The 13,246-nt window shown below is 39.4% G+C and overlaps 1 protein-coding gene across 3 annotated transcripts in view; it reads left to right on the top strand.

Moving 5' to 3' along the window:
- CDC42EP3 (CDC42 effector protein 3) overlaps nt 1-8,517 on the top strand; it is a 29,075-nt gene extending 20,558 nt beyond the window's left edge. For all 3 annotated transcript variants that reach the window (XM_087775316.1, XM_087775317.1, XM_087775314.1), the window contains one exon: nt 6,392-8,517. In XM_087775316.1, coding sequence (XP_087631442.1) covers nt 6,676-7,443 — 768 coding nt within the window. In that variant the 5' untranslated portion in view covers nt 6,392-6,675 and the 3' untranslated portion in view covers nt 7,444-8,517. The remainder of the gene's footprint in view (nt 1-6,391) is intronic.
- Nucleotides 8,518-13,246: the final 4,729 nt, after the last annotated feature.

The following is a 13,246-nucleotide window of genomic DNA, read 5'->3' as shown; positions in this document are numbered from 1 at the left end:
AGCAGCCCCAAATTAGATAACTTCAGCAGCTCCTTCCTGCTGTGCTGGTACAACTGTTTGAAGGGTACAATGAACTGTGAAAATGATTTCCCCCCCCCCCCCCCCCCCTTCCTCCCCCAAACCAGGCTGGCTTTCCTTTGTTTCTTTTTCTTACAAGCTAAAATGAAAACTCTTAAATATGTGAAATACCTCATTTATTTCAATATAATGCACAAGTACTTTAATGGTTTGAAGTTGAAGATGTTCCCTGGTTAATACGACTTACTCCAGCTTGATCCATTTGAAAGGGTACTATGCAGGGAAAGGTGGCAAGATTTAAAGCAGTCAGCAATTAATAATCATTTCAGGAACTTGGTTTTTCTTTGTTTGTGAACTTAGGTTTTAGCAGGGAAAAAGAGGAAGGTGCTGGAGAAATGGAAGATACCTGGAGAGAAGGATACGGTGTGCAGCCTCTCTCTGTGCTTACGCTTAATGACAATTAACACTTCTTCAGGTGGACTGCTCACAGCTAGTATACTATTTATCTTTGATTTATGTGGGAAAAAGTGTTTATAGTAAGGGAAATGAAAATGTATCCTTATATGATTTTTTTTTCTTACATTTCCCTTTCACTTTTCCTTCCAAAGATGACTGAAAATGAATTAATTCCTTTGCTTTTCGGAAAAAAAAAAAATTCCCCAGATAGCATATAGCTGAAGTTTACCAAGCCTTCCTTGTCATTTATTAATATGTCTGTATTATGGAGCATATTCACGTTTCCTTACTTACCCCTGAGCGGACAATTGTTTCAAGAATTCAAGCCGTTTAAAGTAGCAGTACCTTGGAGTATTTAGCCACTATTAATCTGGAAAAATATATCAGGTGGAACTCTGCAGGGCTATCTTCCATCCCTGTTACTATACAATATTTTTATAAATGGTTTGAATATATGCTTATTACATCTGCAGATGATGCTAAGCCTGTATGCTCTAGAGGCTGAGATTAAAATTCAAAGTGATCCTGACTATTTGAAGTGTTTGAAATTAATAGAATGCAATGCAGTGAGTATGGTGGCTTTGCTACAGGGGCATAGTCAAGAACAAGGTGTAGAATAACTGGCTAGACAGCAGTCCTTCACTAAAGGAGCTAGGTTTTTAGTGGACCACAAACTAAACATAAGCCAACAATGTTGTGATGCTGAAAGAAAAATGCAGACACTCTATTAGGAGAGAAATTGAGATCTCAGTTCGCATATTGTGTTTGCTTTGGGGCATATTTAAAGAAAGATTTGAACCAAGGGGAGGAAGACCAGAAAAGGAGGTTGGGGGGAAGCTATCCGAGCTCCAGAAAACATGACCTGTGTTGAAACGTTGAAACATTTGTGGTGTTTAATCTGAAGAAGAAAAGGCTGAAAGGAGATGTAGAATGCATAAAATAATGAACTGTATTCATCAGGGCCCAGACTGGAGCAGGGGAGACTTTAGGTGCATCTTCTCTGATGACTAGCCTCTGTGAAGTAAATTAATGTGTGCAGCCTGCACCTGTAGGGAGTTTTAAGAGAAGGGTGGACAAACATCTTCCAGGACTAGCAGAAGGCATCTGGATCTCTGCAGGAGGATGGAGAAATGAATGAACTGCATCATAGGGTCCCCTCTTGACCTCTGTTTCTGTAGGAAGGATTGGGGATTTCTGTTCCCTCATTTTCTACAAAGTTTATGTGACAATGGAATAAAATAGGTTAGATTTGATCTAGGAAAGTAGGTTGAGCGCAGTTGAAGAAAATTAGTTGAACGGAAGTGTGATTGGCCTGATTGTTTTTTATAAAGTAATTAACTCTGTAGCTTTAATCAGAAAGGTGCAAATTCTTTGACGGAGGGAGAAACAAAGGGGCGAGGACTTCTAATCTGATCAGGGAAGTTGACTTTAATACAGGTGAATTCAAAGGCTGGGCCTCTTATAAACAAGGTAAATTTAGATGAACAATCTGGAGGGAGAAGCGTTACAACCTGATTTGGTTAAAGCTGCTCAGAAGGTGGTGGCTCTAAGCAGAGGCTCACTGGTGACCTGGTCTAGAAGTGGACAGACTTGTGGCCTCTCATCTTCAGAGGCTGCCAGTTGATATGGACAGCTAAGTCCACAGAAACATGAGAGGTAAGCTCTATGGTGCATCATCTGCTGCTTTTCTTGTACCTGAAGACTTGGTTATACTGGGAGTTTGTTTTACCTGCATTCAGGAATTGTGACTACATGAGTTCAAGCCCCTGTTACAAAAAAAATAAAAACATGGCTTGCACTGATGTTGTTTCAGGCATAGTGGAAGTATCAGTATTGACAAGGATGTTCTCAACAGTTTGTGCTGCTGAAAGCTACTGGTAGCTAAAACCTAAAATGAACCCCTAAAGCCCGATTCTTCTATACTTGCACATATTTCATTGTGTAGAAAAGTTGCAGCAGTTTATTGTGCAGTTTGTATCTGTCTTCTGCTGTGTTACTATATTTTCATTTGGATATTGAAATAACGTACAGACCCTGACTTGCTCCACAGAATAATTCAATGTTATTTTAAACGATGCTTCGGAAATGGGTTTCTCTGAAGTTCATGTGCTTCTAGCCAATGATGTGCAAGGCAGAGCCCTTGCAAGGGATTGTTCTGTAGAAAGCCCGTGGGCTTCCCAGAGCGCACGCTTGCTTTTGGTCCTGCTCTGTGGAAATAGAATATTCTTTCTACCATTTCTTTGCCTAGGACACTGTTCAAGGATCTAGGTCTCTTGGGATTTGTGCACAAATAAAATTTTGCACCTCAACCCTTATTTGTCTCTGGCTTTGTAAGCTTAGCTGTTGAGATATTTGCTGATAGTCTGTCCTTTTAAAACCGACTGGAATAAACTGAGGCATCCATGGAAAACTGAGCTGTGTGGAAGGTGATGATTGCTGAGCAGACAGAAGATTCGCAGGGCAGATTGAGAAGTGCCTCTGAAAATATTAGTCTTTGTTACCAAGCAAAACACTTATATGAGAGCGTGAAGTGCTAGGAATGAAAATGAGCAAGTGTTACAACCAAACTAAAACTTCAGTTTTCACTGGGCTGAAGTTTCTCTGGCTTGGCTCATGCTTGGATCTTGTTAGGAGAGGGATATCTCTTCAACTGGAAGAAAAATCCTTTCATGTTGTTTTTCTTTTAAATTAAGGTCTTCCACTGTAGGCTGGCAGTCTGGGACTGTGGATTTTTGGTTATGCATTTGGTTTTCTGATAACTTCTCTTGCAGCTTTGCAGTTTGGCTATACAGTCACTTAGTTACTGAGTTGAAATTAGTCAAAACAGAGACTCTTTTAGCAGCAAGATCAGAAAAAGGTCTCATTTTAAGACAAGGTGAACTTTACTGTGGCCTGGTATCAAGATTTGAGGAGTGTTCTGTCCCTTCTCTTAGCCTGTGTGTACTGGTGACTTCATTAAATCTTGCTGAATGCAGGGAGTGTGGAAGGTTCTTGTGAAAATTTTGTGGACTAATTTTTTAGTTCTGCAGTTGAGCTGGAGGCTTAGTCTTGTTAAGCCTGTCTTCATTTGCGAAAGTTGGATTTTTAAAGAACTATTTTTAAAAAAAAACCTACGTTATATATTGATATAGGTTCTTATTTAATTGTAAATGAAATATGAGTAACAATATGAATATTTTAGGCTAAGTGACTATTTCCAGATTTATATTTCGGCTGTTCAAAGTAGCTTAAAATCTATACTCCCTTGGGCAGTAGTTGACAAAGAGGATAGGTATGCAGAAACAAAGTACAGTTGCTCTGAAGCCTATGTTGTGCTGTATGTGGAAAGCCTGACCATTGAGGAGGGAACGTTATCTTTTATTTAAAAGGTGTAACTTGCAGATTTTTCAATAGAGTGGCTAGTGAAATCTGCAGCAATGGTAGCCTTTGTTTTCAGCAGAGCAAACGATGCTTGCAGTAAGCACATAATTGTGGAAGTTCTTCTCTTCAAATGTAAAGCCTCTTGCACTGGCCAAATGGAAGGCAAGGCCTTCACAAATACAGAGACTGCTGTATAGAGGGGGATTGTAACTCCTGGCTCCGGAGTCTCTTGCAGCATCCTCTGAGGTATTGTGGTTTTACACTGCCCCTTACTGGGGCTCTGTCACAGTGCAAGAACTAAAGGAGATCTGGATGCCCAAAAGTTTGCTAAATAAAATACAGTGCTCTTCTTGTGTGACAAAATTTATTATTTATATTACAAGTTATTTTACATTTGATTTTAGTATTTCTTGATCAGATGTTTCATTGTGTCCTTCAGGTTTTCTGTGAAATCTCCTTGTGGAGTTTGGTGATAACGGTCTTTGATACGCATCCAAACTGGTGGAAGCCATGAAAGCTTTGAATGAACTAGGATTTGTCTTTATAAACTAGTGACCAACAGGTGTGACTTTGGATTAAAAAATCTGAAAGAATGAGGAATTTGAATCGGGGGGGGGGGAATTCTGCCTGTTATTCCTCGTAAGTGAGACAAACATAAAACAACCTCACCGTTTGGCTTTGTTTGCTAAGAATAGTCTTCTCTTTAGTGTTGAGGACAATTTATTTAGCTAAATGGGTTGCTTGGGTAAAATGATAATTGGGGGCGAGGAGGGGGAACAATGCAGTCAATTTTTCAGCTTAAAACTGAAAGGTATATGAGTTGACTCATCAGTTCTGTTGCCATGGGGCATGGCACAAGTAGAGATCTTATTTAGGGTTTACTTTTATATCTTACAGTACTGACATGGAGTTAAGTTGGTGGAGTTTTGGTATGTAATGTGAATCTCCTAGTATTCTGTAGATCCTAATGAATTACCTTTTTGTTGTGTAGAAAGAAGCTTTGAAGTGCTTTTAACTGATTGATGCAATCAAATATACTTTCAAAATTGAGCTTAAAGGTATCAAATGTCCTCATAACTTATAGAACATTGAGCTTATTTTGTATCACAGCTTTTCTCTGCTTATATCTGTTGTACTTTTTGGGGAGGGCTTTTCAATGATATCTGAAGTTCAGTAGATATCAGGTGGGAATCAAAAAACCAAAATACTAACCTGGCTAGATTCCCAGCTCCCCTTGTGATGCATGGTTAGAGTACTCCTCTGTAGGAACTAATTACTCAAGTTAAAGGATTTGTGAAAATGCTTAAATACTGCTTGACAATCTGGCCGTATAGCCATACAGTACAAAGTTTTAAAACTGGTGATTCTTACTGGGCTTAATTTGATGAAGGAACATATCTGCTGGGGCGTGGATAAAAGGCAGCAAAAGTAGCCCTTGTTACAGACAGCTTCCCTTCACTTATTGCATAGACCAGTCTTTCTGTGCAAAAACTGCAAGCTCCTTTATGGAGTGAGGAGGGTGATGGACAGTGTGTGAGGGATTTGGGGCTGAGTATTTGGGTGAGGAAGAGTGACCTGTGATGCTCTGGTGGTCCATGGACTGAATAGGGGAAAGTACAAAGATGTCCGGGAGGAAAATGCATTCTTATTCTGAGATTGCTCAGGAGTTGGGAACTGGTACTGTGAGGAGGAAATACACCATTAAAGCATTAATGAAGAGGTGTTTTTCCATATTTTGTTGACCCAATAGCCTGTTAGCCCTTGTGGACTGCTTTATCAGGATTTTCAGAGACCACATTCTAATAGGAAGACTTGGTTTGCAAACACTGTTTCATTTGGTTGCACAGAACAACTCTGAGCCACCGTGGGCTCACGGCCTACATAATTCATGAGCTACAGTCTATAACTAATTGCTATGAAGAATTCCTGCAGTGTAAAGACTGTAGTCACAAGAATCAGTCTCTTCTAAAAGACCTGCATTTGGATGTTTCTAACTAATTGTAAAGACCAGGACTATCACTTTTTTCAAGTACCTAAAACTATCATTTTAAATGGGCGCATTTATCAGAAATGTTATTGGTGACAGTTTGTGAGAGTTCCAGCACTAAATGGGGGTATCTGAAGTTCTCTAATCCAAGGTGGTCTGTTCTATTTCCAAAAAGGTTTCCTGAATGATTCTGTCAATCTTCCTGGGTCTACCAAAAGCTTAATGTTGTTGAATGTTATAAATGTGTTTCTGCATGCATTCTCAAAGGCCAGCATTTTGAATGCCAGAATAAGGAGAAGAAAGATTGAGACAGTGATATTTATCAAATGAATTGTGCTCAGCAACCGTGTCTAAAACTCTGGCTTCAAAAAAACCTATGAAGTCAGAGAAAGGTTAGCTAGCCCTTATTAATCTAAACTCTTTTATCTTGCCTAATGAAGGGAAGCAACATCATAAAGCTAATCTGCAGGCTGGAACTGTCAGTACCATTACTAATTTTTTTTGTAAAAACAAGACTGAATGAACCATGAAAAATAAATTAATGATAACCTGATTTTGTATCCCATGCAGGTTTTTTTCAAGTTCTGGAAGTAGCAGGACGTTTGGTTGCTAACAGACCTGAACCTTGTGCTTCACCTTGGAAGGGTCTGCTGTGGGAGGCATTCACCTTCAGATACCCCACAGTTCTCTGCATCAAAAGAAAGTGATTTCATGTGCAAGAGTGGTTCAAGATGATCATGTAACATTGATAACGCTGAAGGTCTCCTGAGAATAACTGACTTTCTAAGAGGCTTCTTCCTCCCCTCCCTCCTTTTTTTTTTTTAAACAACTTCCTCTCAGAAACTGCAAGCAAGATGCCAGCCAAGACACCCATCTACTTGAAAGCTGCTAACAATAAGAAAGGGAAGAAATTCAAACTAAGGGATATCTTGTCTCCTGATATGATCAGTCCACCACTTGGAGATTTTCGTCACACCATACACATTGGAAAAGAGGGACAACATGATGTTTTTGGAGACATCTCCTTTTTGCAGGGCAACTATGAGCTATTGCCTGGAAATGAAGGAGAAACCAGAGTTAGCCAGTCTGGTGGCTACAATGAATTCTTAAGGGCAAACAGCACTTCCGAATCCATGTTTACAGAAACTCCATCACCAGTGCTCAAAAATGCTATTTCCCTTCCTGCCATTGGGGGTTCTCAAGCCCTTACGTTGCCCTTATTGTCACCGGTGACATTTAATTCAAAGCAAGATTCCATCAGGTCATCAAGAAATCCTAGGCTTAGCTGTGAGCCAGTAATAGAAGAGAAATTGCAGGAGAAAAGTAAACAGATGGAGGATGGAGAAACATACAAAGATGACATATGGGAACAAAATGGTGGTTCTTCGCATTTTACTAATGGTAGAGACAGTCACTCATCCAGCTTTTCTGAACGATGCACTGATTGGCAAACAGTTGATTTATTTGATGACAGTCGACTTTCATGTGAACTAACCAAGACAAAGACTAAGTCAGAAGAATCCCTTTCAGATCTTGCAGGCTCTCTTCTCTCATTACAACTTGACTTGGGCCCTTCACTTTTGGATGAGGTCCTCAATGTAATGGACAAGAATAAATCTTAGAACTGGTACTCCCTTCCTTCTTTATAAGTGATTGACTTAAACAAATAAACAAAAAAACATAGTTCAAAAGTAGAGACACTTAAAAATCAGCTGTATTTGCAGTTGTTTGACGGGTTTTCTAAAAATATTCTTAAAGTACTATTTTTTTACCTATTGTTTTTCATGATTTTTATTACACTAAATTCTCATAGCAGGAAGGTAAATTTTAATAACAGTTTTCAGCAAGTATAAAATGTTTTTAAGTACCAGTATTAATGATCAGAAACTTAAGAAACAGAGTTTGAGAATTATGCTGATTGTGACATTTGGTTAGTTCACTTCTATGGGCTTCTGAATATATATGAGAATCTCTAAGTGTCAGAAAGGAGACTAATATTAATTATTCACTTTTATAAATTATTACAACATCACTTTACATGTAGGTTTCTTTCTAGAACCTTGTGTTTGAGGGTTTGATAGTGTTTTTCTTCATTTTCCATAGTACCATTTCTGTTATACCTTCACTGTAACTACTTTCTTGGTCTTATACTACCACTCTGTATTCAGATGTGAACAATTCGAAGGCTGTTTCAGTTTGGACACCTGGTCCAGAGTCTCAGCTGCTTTAAATGAGTATGCACAAATTTACACAAGTTGAGGCTTGGGCCTGACATTGTATATGAAATGATATGTTGTAAACAGGTGACACATGCAAGATATTATGGTTAAATTATTTTAAAAGTTGAAATATATTTTTTGTGTGCATATTGGTTTTTTACTGCAGAGCCTACACATACAGTATCTCATCAAAATAGTCGCTTGGCATTATTGGTATTCCTCTGAAAATTGTATATTTGTGTGTCTGAACAGAAATATGTATTGATATTCCTCGCTTTTTTTTTCTTCATTTATTGCCACACATGCTTAAACTTGCAACCGATTATTTTAATTTTTGAAGAAGGCACTGGTTAATCACAATGCTTGTGATACGTGCTACAACAGCCAATGTTTTGGGAAATGTGGATCCTTTAATACAGTACCTACATGGATTGCATAGATATCTTGTGCAATACAATAAACAAAACTTTAAATTGCTATGTCTTTGTGATTCAGTACGTAGCCTCACCAAACTATGAAGTTTTGTTTTCTGCTGTAATGAAACAGACCGCAGCAGAGTTGCAGAAATATGGGACCAAGGGGCAGAACAATTCTGCCATCTTAATTCAGTTGACTTCTCCAATTTGGTTTATCTCCTGAGGTTTTAAGGGCAAACTCCAAGCAGGTAGGACCCTCGGGGATATACACTGATTTTAAGTAGTTGGAGACAAGAGAATAATACTTTGGTCCTAGTGAAGTTAATGGCAAAGTTCCAGCAGCTTTCACTGAAGTCTTTAGGTAAAATCTTGATACAGTTTATAGACTGTTCTTGATTAGATAACCACATATATCTGTATCTTCCTATTAGAACATATAAGTCATGGATGATTTAATATATATTATATTTATCCTTAAAATTTCTAGGAACTCAGTGCCAACTAATTCTATTCTTTCAGTGTGTTTTAGGAACACAGTCATTACCGCATTTCCAGTTAAGCACTTACATTATTGTGTATTAATGAGACATGCAGCTACAGTCTCCCATATTATTCCTGTAAATGAGGAACTGAGATGTAGAATGGCCAAGAACTGTTTATTTTTAAGGTAATGCCTAATTGCCTTTGACTTCATATTCTGTGTATATAAGCCTGGATCAAATTTCAAGTGCATTCATGATCCAAGAAGGGTGGAAGTTCTGTGACTATAGTGCTTTTTGTGGTTTAGAAAGCAGGTTCAAGGCTCTGCTTGGCCACATGTTTCTTACGGGACCTGGGGATTTAGAACCTGATGAGAATTTAGGCCAAAACTTTCACTGGAAAAATCTGTCAGTCATTAACATAGGGGAAGTTTGGGTGAAATGGGGAATTAGACATTCTCTGTGTAGACCAGCTTCAAATACCATGATTACAACATTAAAAGTATTTGCTGAATGAGAAGTCATTATCTAGCAGATTTCTCAAGTAAGTATTCTCTAGAAAGCAGAAACAGATTCTTACAGCAGCTATGGCAATTGTGTTATTTTTGCTTTGTCATGTTTTATACTTGACTTCCTCCTGGCTTAGTCTGCTCAAAAATGTCTCACTATTGCAGGAGGTTTTGGTCTATATTATCCTTTCTGTGTGATTGCTCTTCTAAATTTATAAATCCTTTAGGTCTTGTGATGAGGGTGGGTGGTCTGAACTAAAATAATAACCATTGCTCCAGGCAAAAAGAACTACTGTGTTGTGGAGGAGAACCTTAGCTGAAGTCAAGAACAGGACTTTTACACTGGCAAAGTGGATTTTGTCTTTCCTTAAAGCTTTCTTGTTACTTCCCTCAGATGCTGGATCTCCGAATTGTTCAGATCTGCTCGGTCTTACATGTAAACACCTAGAAGATGCAAAGTTGAAATGTGCTAAGCTTCTTTTCTGATGTGGTGTTCTGTAAAATACTGCTTTATGTAATCTGATCTGGCATCTCAGCTGTCACAATACAGCTTGTCAGATCAAAACCTTGAATTTCTGGCTTGTGAAAAGTACTGCCTTCCTGAAGCCTTGATAAAATTCTTAACAGAAATTAGACTTTCCAAGGGGGAGTTACACAGCAGTTTCCCCAAAACCAAGATACTGCTGCAAGTTGGCCATGGGTCACAGATGCTTCACAACTCTTCCAGTATGCCAGAAGACACTTCCCCATCTCTTCTACTATCCAAAGAAGTACAGTGAAGACCTAAAGATGTAATCTAAATACATCAGAGAAAGAAGCAGAAGCCATACAGCATGTGCTTAGTTCGTGCACGAGTATTTGCTAAATTCCTCATCTGTACAATCGTGCAAGCTGCACTATGCACAATACAAAAACCTACCAGAAAGTCCAATAATCATCCAGTTCAAGAACCCTTGAACCCCTGTCCCATTTCCCCTGCCAACATAGCTGGGGCAATCAGCACTGTGCTGAGGATGTCAGTGGGAGGTAAGGGGCAGGTCAAATGCTGGGAAGTGCACAACCCCACATAGATCTCTCTCCTTTTTTCTAAAAAGGACCAAATCCAATGCCTTGGAGGAAACTGAAAAGCAAAACAAACCTCCAAGCTGGATCACAACTCCAAGGATGAAAAACAGCCCGACAAGGAGGCTAGCAGAAACCCTGAGACAGGAGGTTGATGCAAACACACAGTTTCTTTTGAAAGTCTCTTGTATAGGTACATCAACTAACTAATAACTTCCACAGCAACCTTACTTTCCTTCCCGCATTGACAAAGCTACATTATGTTAATAAAATTGTTCATCATTGACATTTGCTTGAATTCACACTCTTCAAACTTTAATGTACTGAAGGTATCCATTTCATTTCACCTGTTTACCTGTACCATTACAAAGCGTATACAGGACAGAACCCTCTGGATATGCTGGCAAATGGGTATAAATAACTGTACAATCTGTGAACATGATGGAAAAGGGTGGAAAATCTGAAAAAAAAAACAAACTCTGAAGAGAGTCATAAACAAGACCTTGTTTAAGGCTGATTTTTACTTCATAGTCCTTTTTGCATTTATTGGTGTTAAAAAGGAAGCTACTTATCAGGGTTAGGGCTGAAAGACATTCTCTAATTTGTGTGGGAAATTCTCAACGAGAACAGGCTGAGGCCAAGTTTCAGAAAAACATGGGGGGACTTGACTCCTAGAAAGTATATCAGCTCAAAATTTTTTTTAACTCCTGCTAGAATTAGTGAGAGAAGGGACACTTCAGGTGGCTGCCTTTTTGAGAATGTCACTCATGACCAGAATTGGAAGCAGCTGTTTGATATGTCAAATATAAATAACGCTGTTGCAAGCCTAGCAGGGAAGGTGTTGGACCCAGCGTAGTGAGGCCAAATAAAGTTCGTATGATGCAAGGGGAAGGTAAGAATGAGACGTGCTGGGCTTTATTCCAAGGAAAGAAATTAATGGTTGTTGTAAACAAATTAATTAAATTAGCAGTGACCTAAGTGTTCTGCTTGCATCTATTTGCTTTTCATATGAACACAAAGTACATTAGTACATGTGTTTCCTATAAATGCTTTCATTTTATGTGTTAAGGGGTTTCCTGACTCCAAATGTGAGGCTGGATCCATCACTAACTGCTTCTCTCTAGTTAGCGTTTTACAAGTGCTAGAAAATCAAGGAAGTACCTAATACTTTCTGTTTACTTTTGAATATTGTAAGGTATTTTCTCTCTGTAACAATTATAAAAGGACTGGTTTTCTCCTGGTATAGATTAACATCACACCAATAAAATCACGGATTCTGATTTCCACCAGAGTATTCCCAGAGAGAAATAAATTTCCCAGAATATTTACACCAGAGAGAATATTCTTTTTCACAGGTACATTGCAGTATGACCCTACATATTCTTCAAGCTATTTCTTTTCCTCATTGTCTAAGACAATTCTTACTTGTGCTCAGAGAAACTAGGACCTTAGCTTTGTGGATGGGTGATTTTTAGCTTGTGCTGTTTGTTTTGCTTCTTAAGATGTTCATAATTTAGGAACCTGTCCTCTGTTGGAACCTCCTGCCAGGGTGCCACACGAGCTGTGGCAGAGGTGGAGACCAGCAGTCCAATGGCATCGCTAGGGCAAAGACTGAAGGTCCTGGGCTGAGCTGCAATGGGGCTCCTGAGCCCATGGTCAGGGGTGGGGTCCCACTTGAAAACCCTGACATCTCTGGTAGATTTTTGTGGGTAATACTTTTGACCTGAGAGATGGAGCTTAATTTTATCTTCAGTAAGTCATAAATAGTCACAGAAGCCATCTAACATGCTATTAGATTTTGGTTCAATAGAAACAAAGGAGCCTTGGACCATTCCTTGTTTGCTATGGAGCATGGAACCATCCGGCAAAGGAAAGTCAAACCCATTTGCCCATTTAGCAAATTGCTAATGCCATTCCAGAGGACCTAACTACCTTATTAAAAAATGCTGCAGTTTTAACAAGACAAAGTGCTGATTGATAAAAAAAATTCTCAAGAAGAAAGTTGCTCCCACATATTGCAGAGGTAGCTGTATTTTGGTAAAATTCACACCGAGTTAGATACCATGTGTCAGCAGTTAGCCAAGTGGCTTTTTTGCCAGTCCCTTCTTGCCTCCTTTCAGCTTTAGGTGCTTTGAGGCCACAGTCCCCAGATATGCCCCAGAGGTGATCACACTGTAGTAGAAGATACTGTCTCATGCACTTTTGAAAGATCAGTGGGCCTGGGTCCTTCCTTGCTTCTTGCTAGACTCCTCCATAAATACTAAGTCAGCTCAGTTGTGCCTAATGAAAGCAAGTCAGGCCTAGACCCAACCCAGAGTGAGAACTAGCTGTATTGAAACCACGTGCTCAGCAATTATGGTTTCCAGGAGCTATCTGTTGCAATCTTAACTGGAGTCAAGCAGACCAGCTGCGAGTCCTGGGAGAAGACACCCAGGAATGGGGCCATCACTGGGAATGTGAAGAATAATGCCATCTATTGTGCCAAAGATAGATCATGAGGACCTACACCAAAGAACGACCATGGCTAGCCCTTCAAGATTCACCCGCAGGAAAGTCATGGGGAATAACGCCTGCTCCCAGTATGCGAGTGTATTAGCTTGTCATGGTTTAACCCCAGCCGGCAACTAAGCACCACACAGCCACTCACTCACAGCCTCACAGTGGGATGGGGGAGAGAATGGGAAGGGTAAAACTCGTGGGTTGAGATAAAGACAGTTTAATAGGTAAAGCAAAAGCTGTG

This window comes from Nipponia nippon, unplaced genomic scaffold (assembly GCF_047370975.1).
Source record: "Nipponia nippon isolate SJK-2023a ecotype South Korea unplaced genomic scaffold, ASM4737097v1 scaffold_4, whole genome shotgun sequence".
NCBI classification, from domain to species: domain Eukaryota; kingdom Metazoa; phylum Chordata; class Aves; order Pelecaniformes; family Threskiornithidae; genus Nipponia; species Nipponia nippon.
The sequence above is the reverse complement of the archived record's forward strand: the minus strand, read 5'-3'. Positions and strand labels throughout refer to the sequence as shown.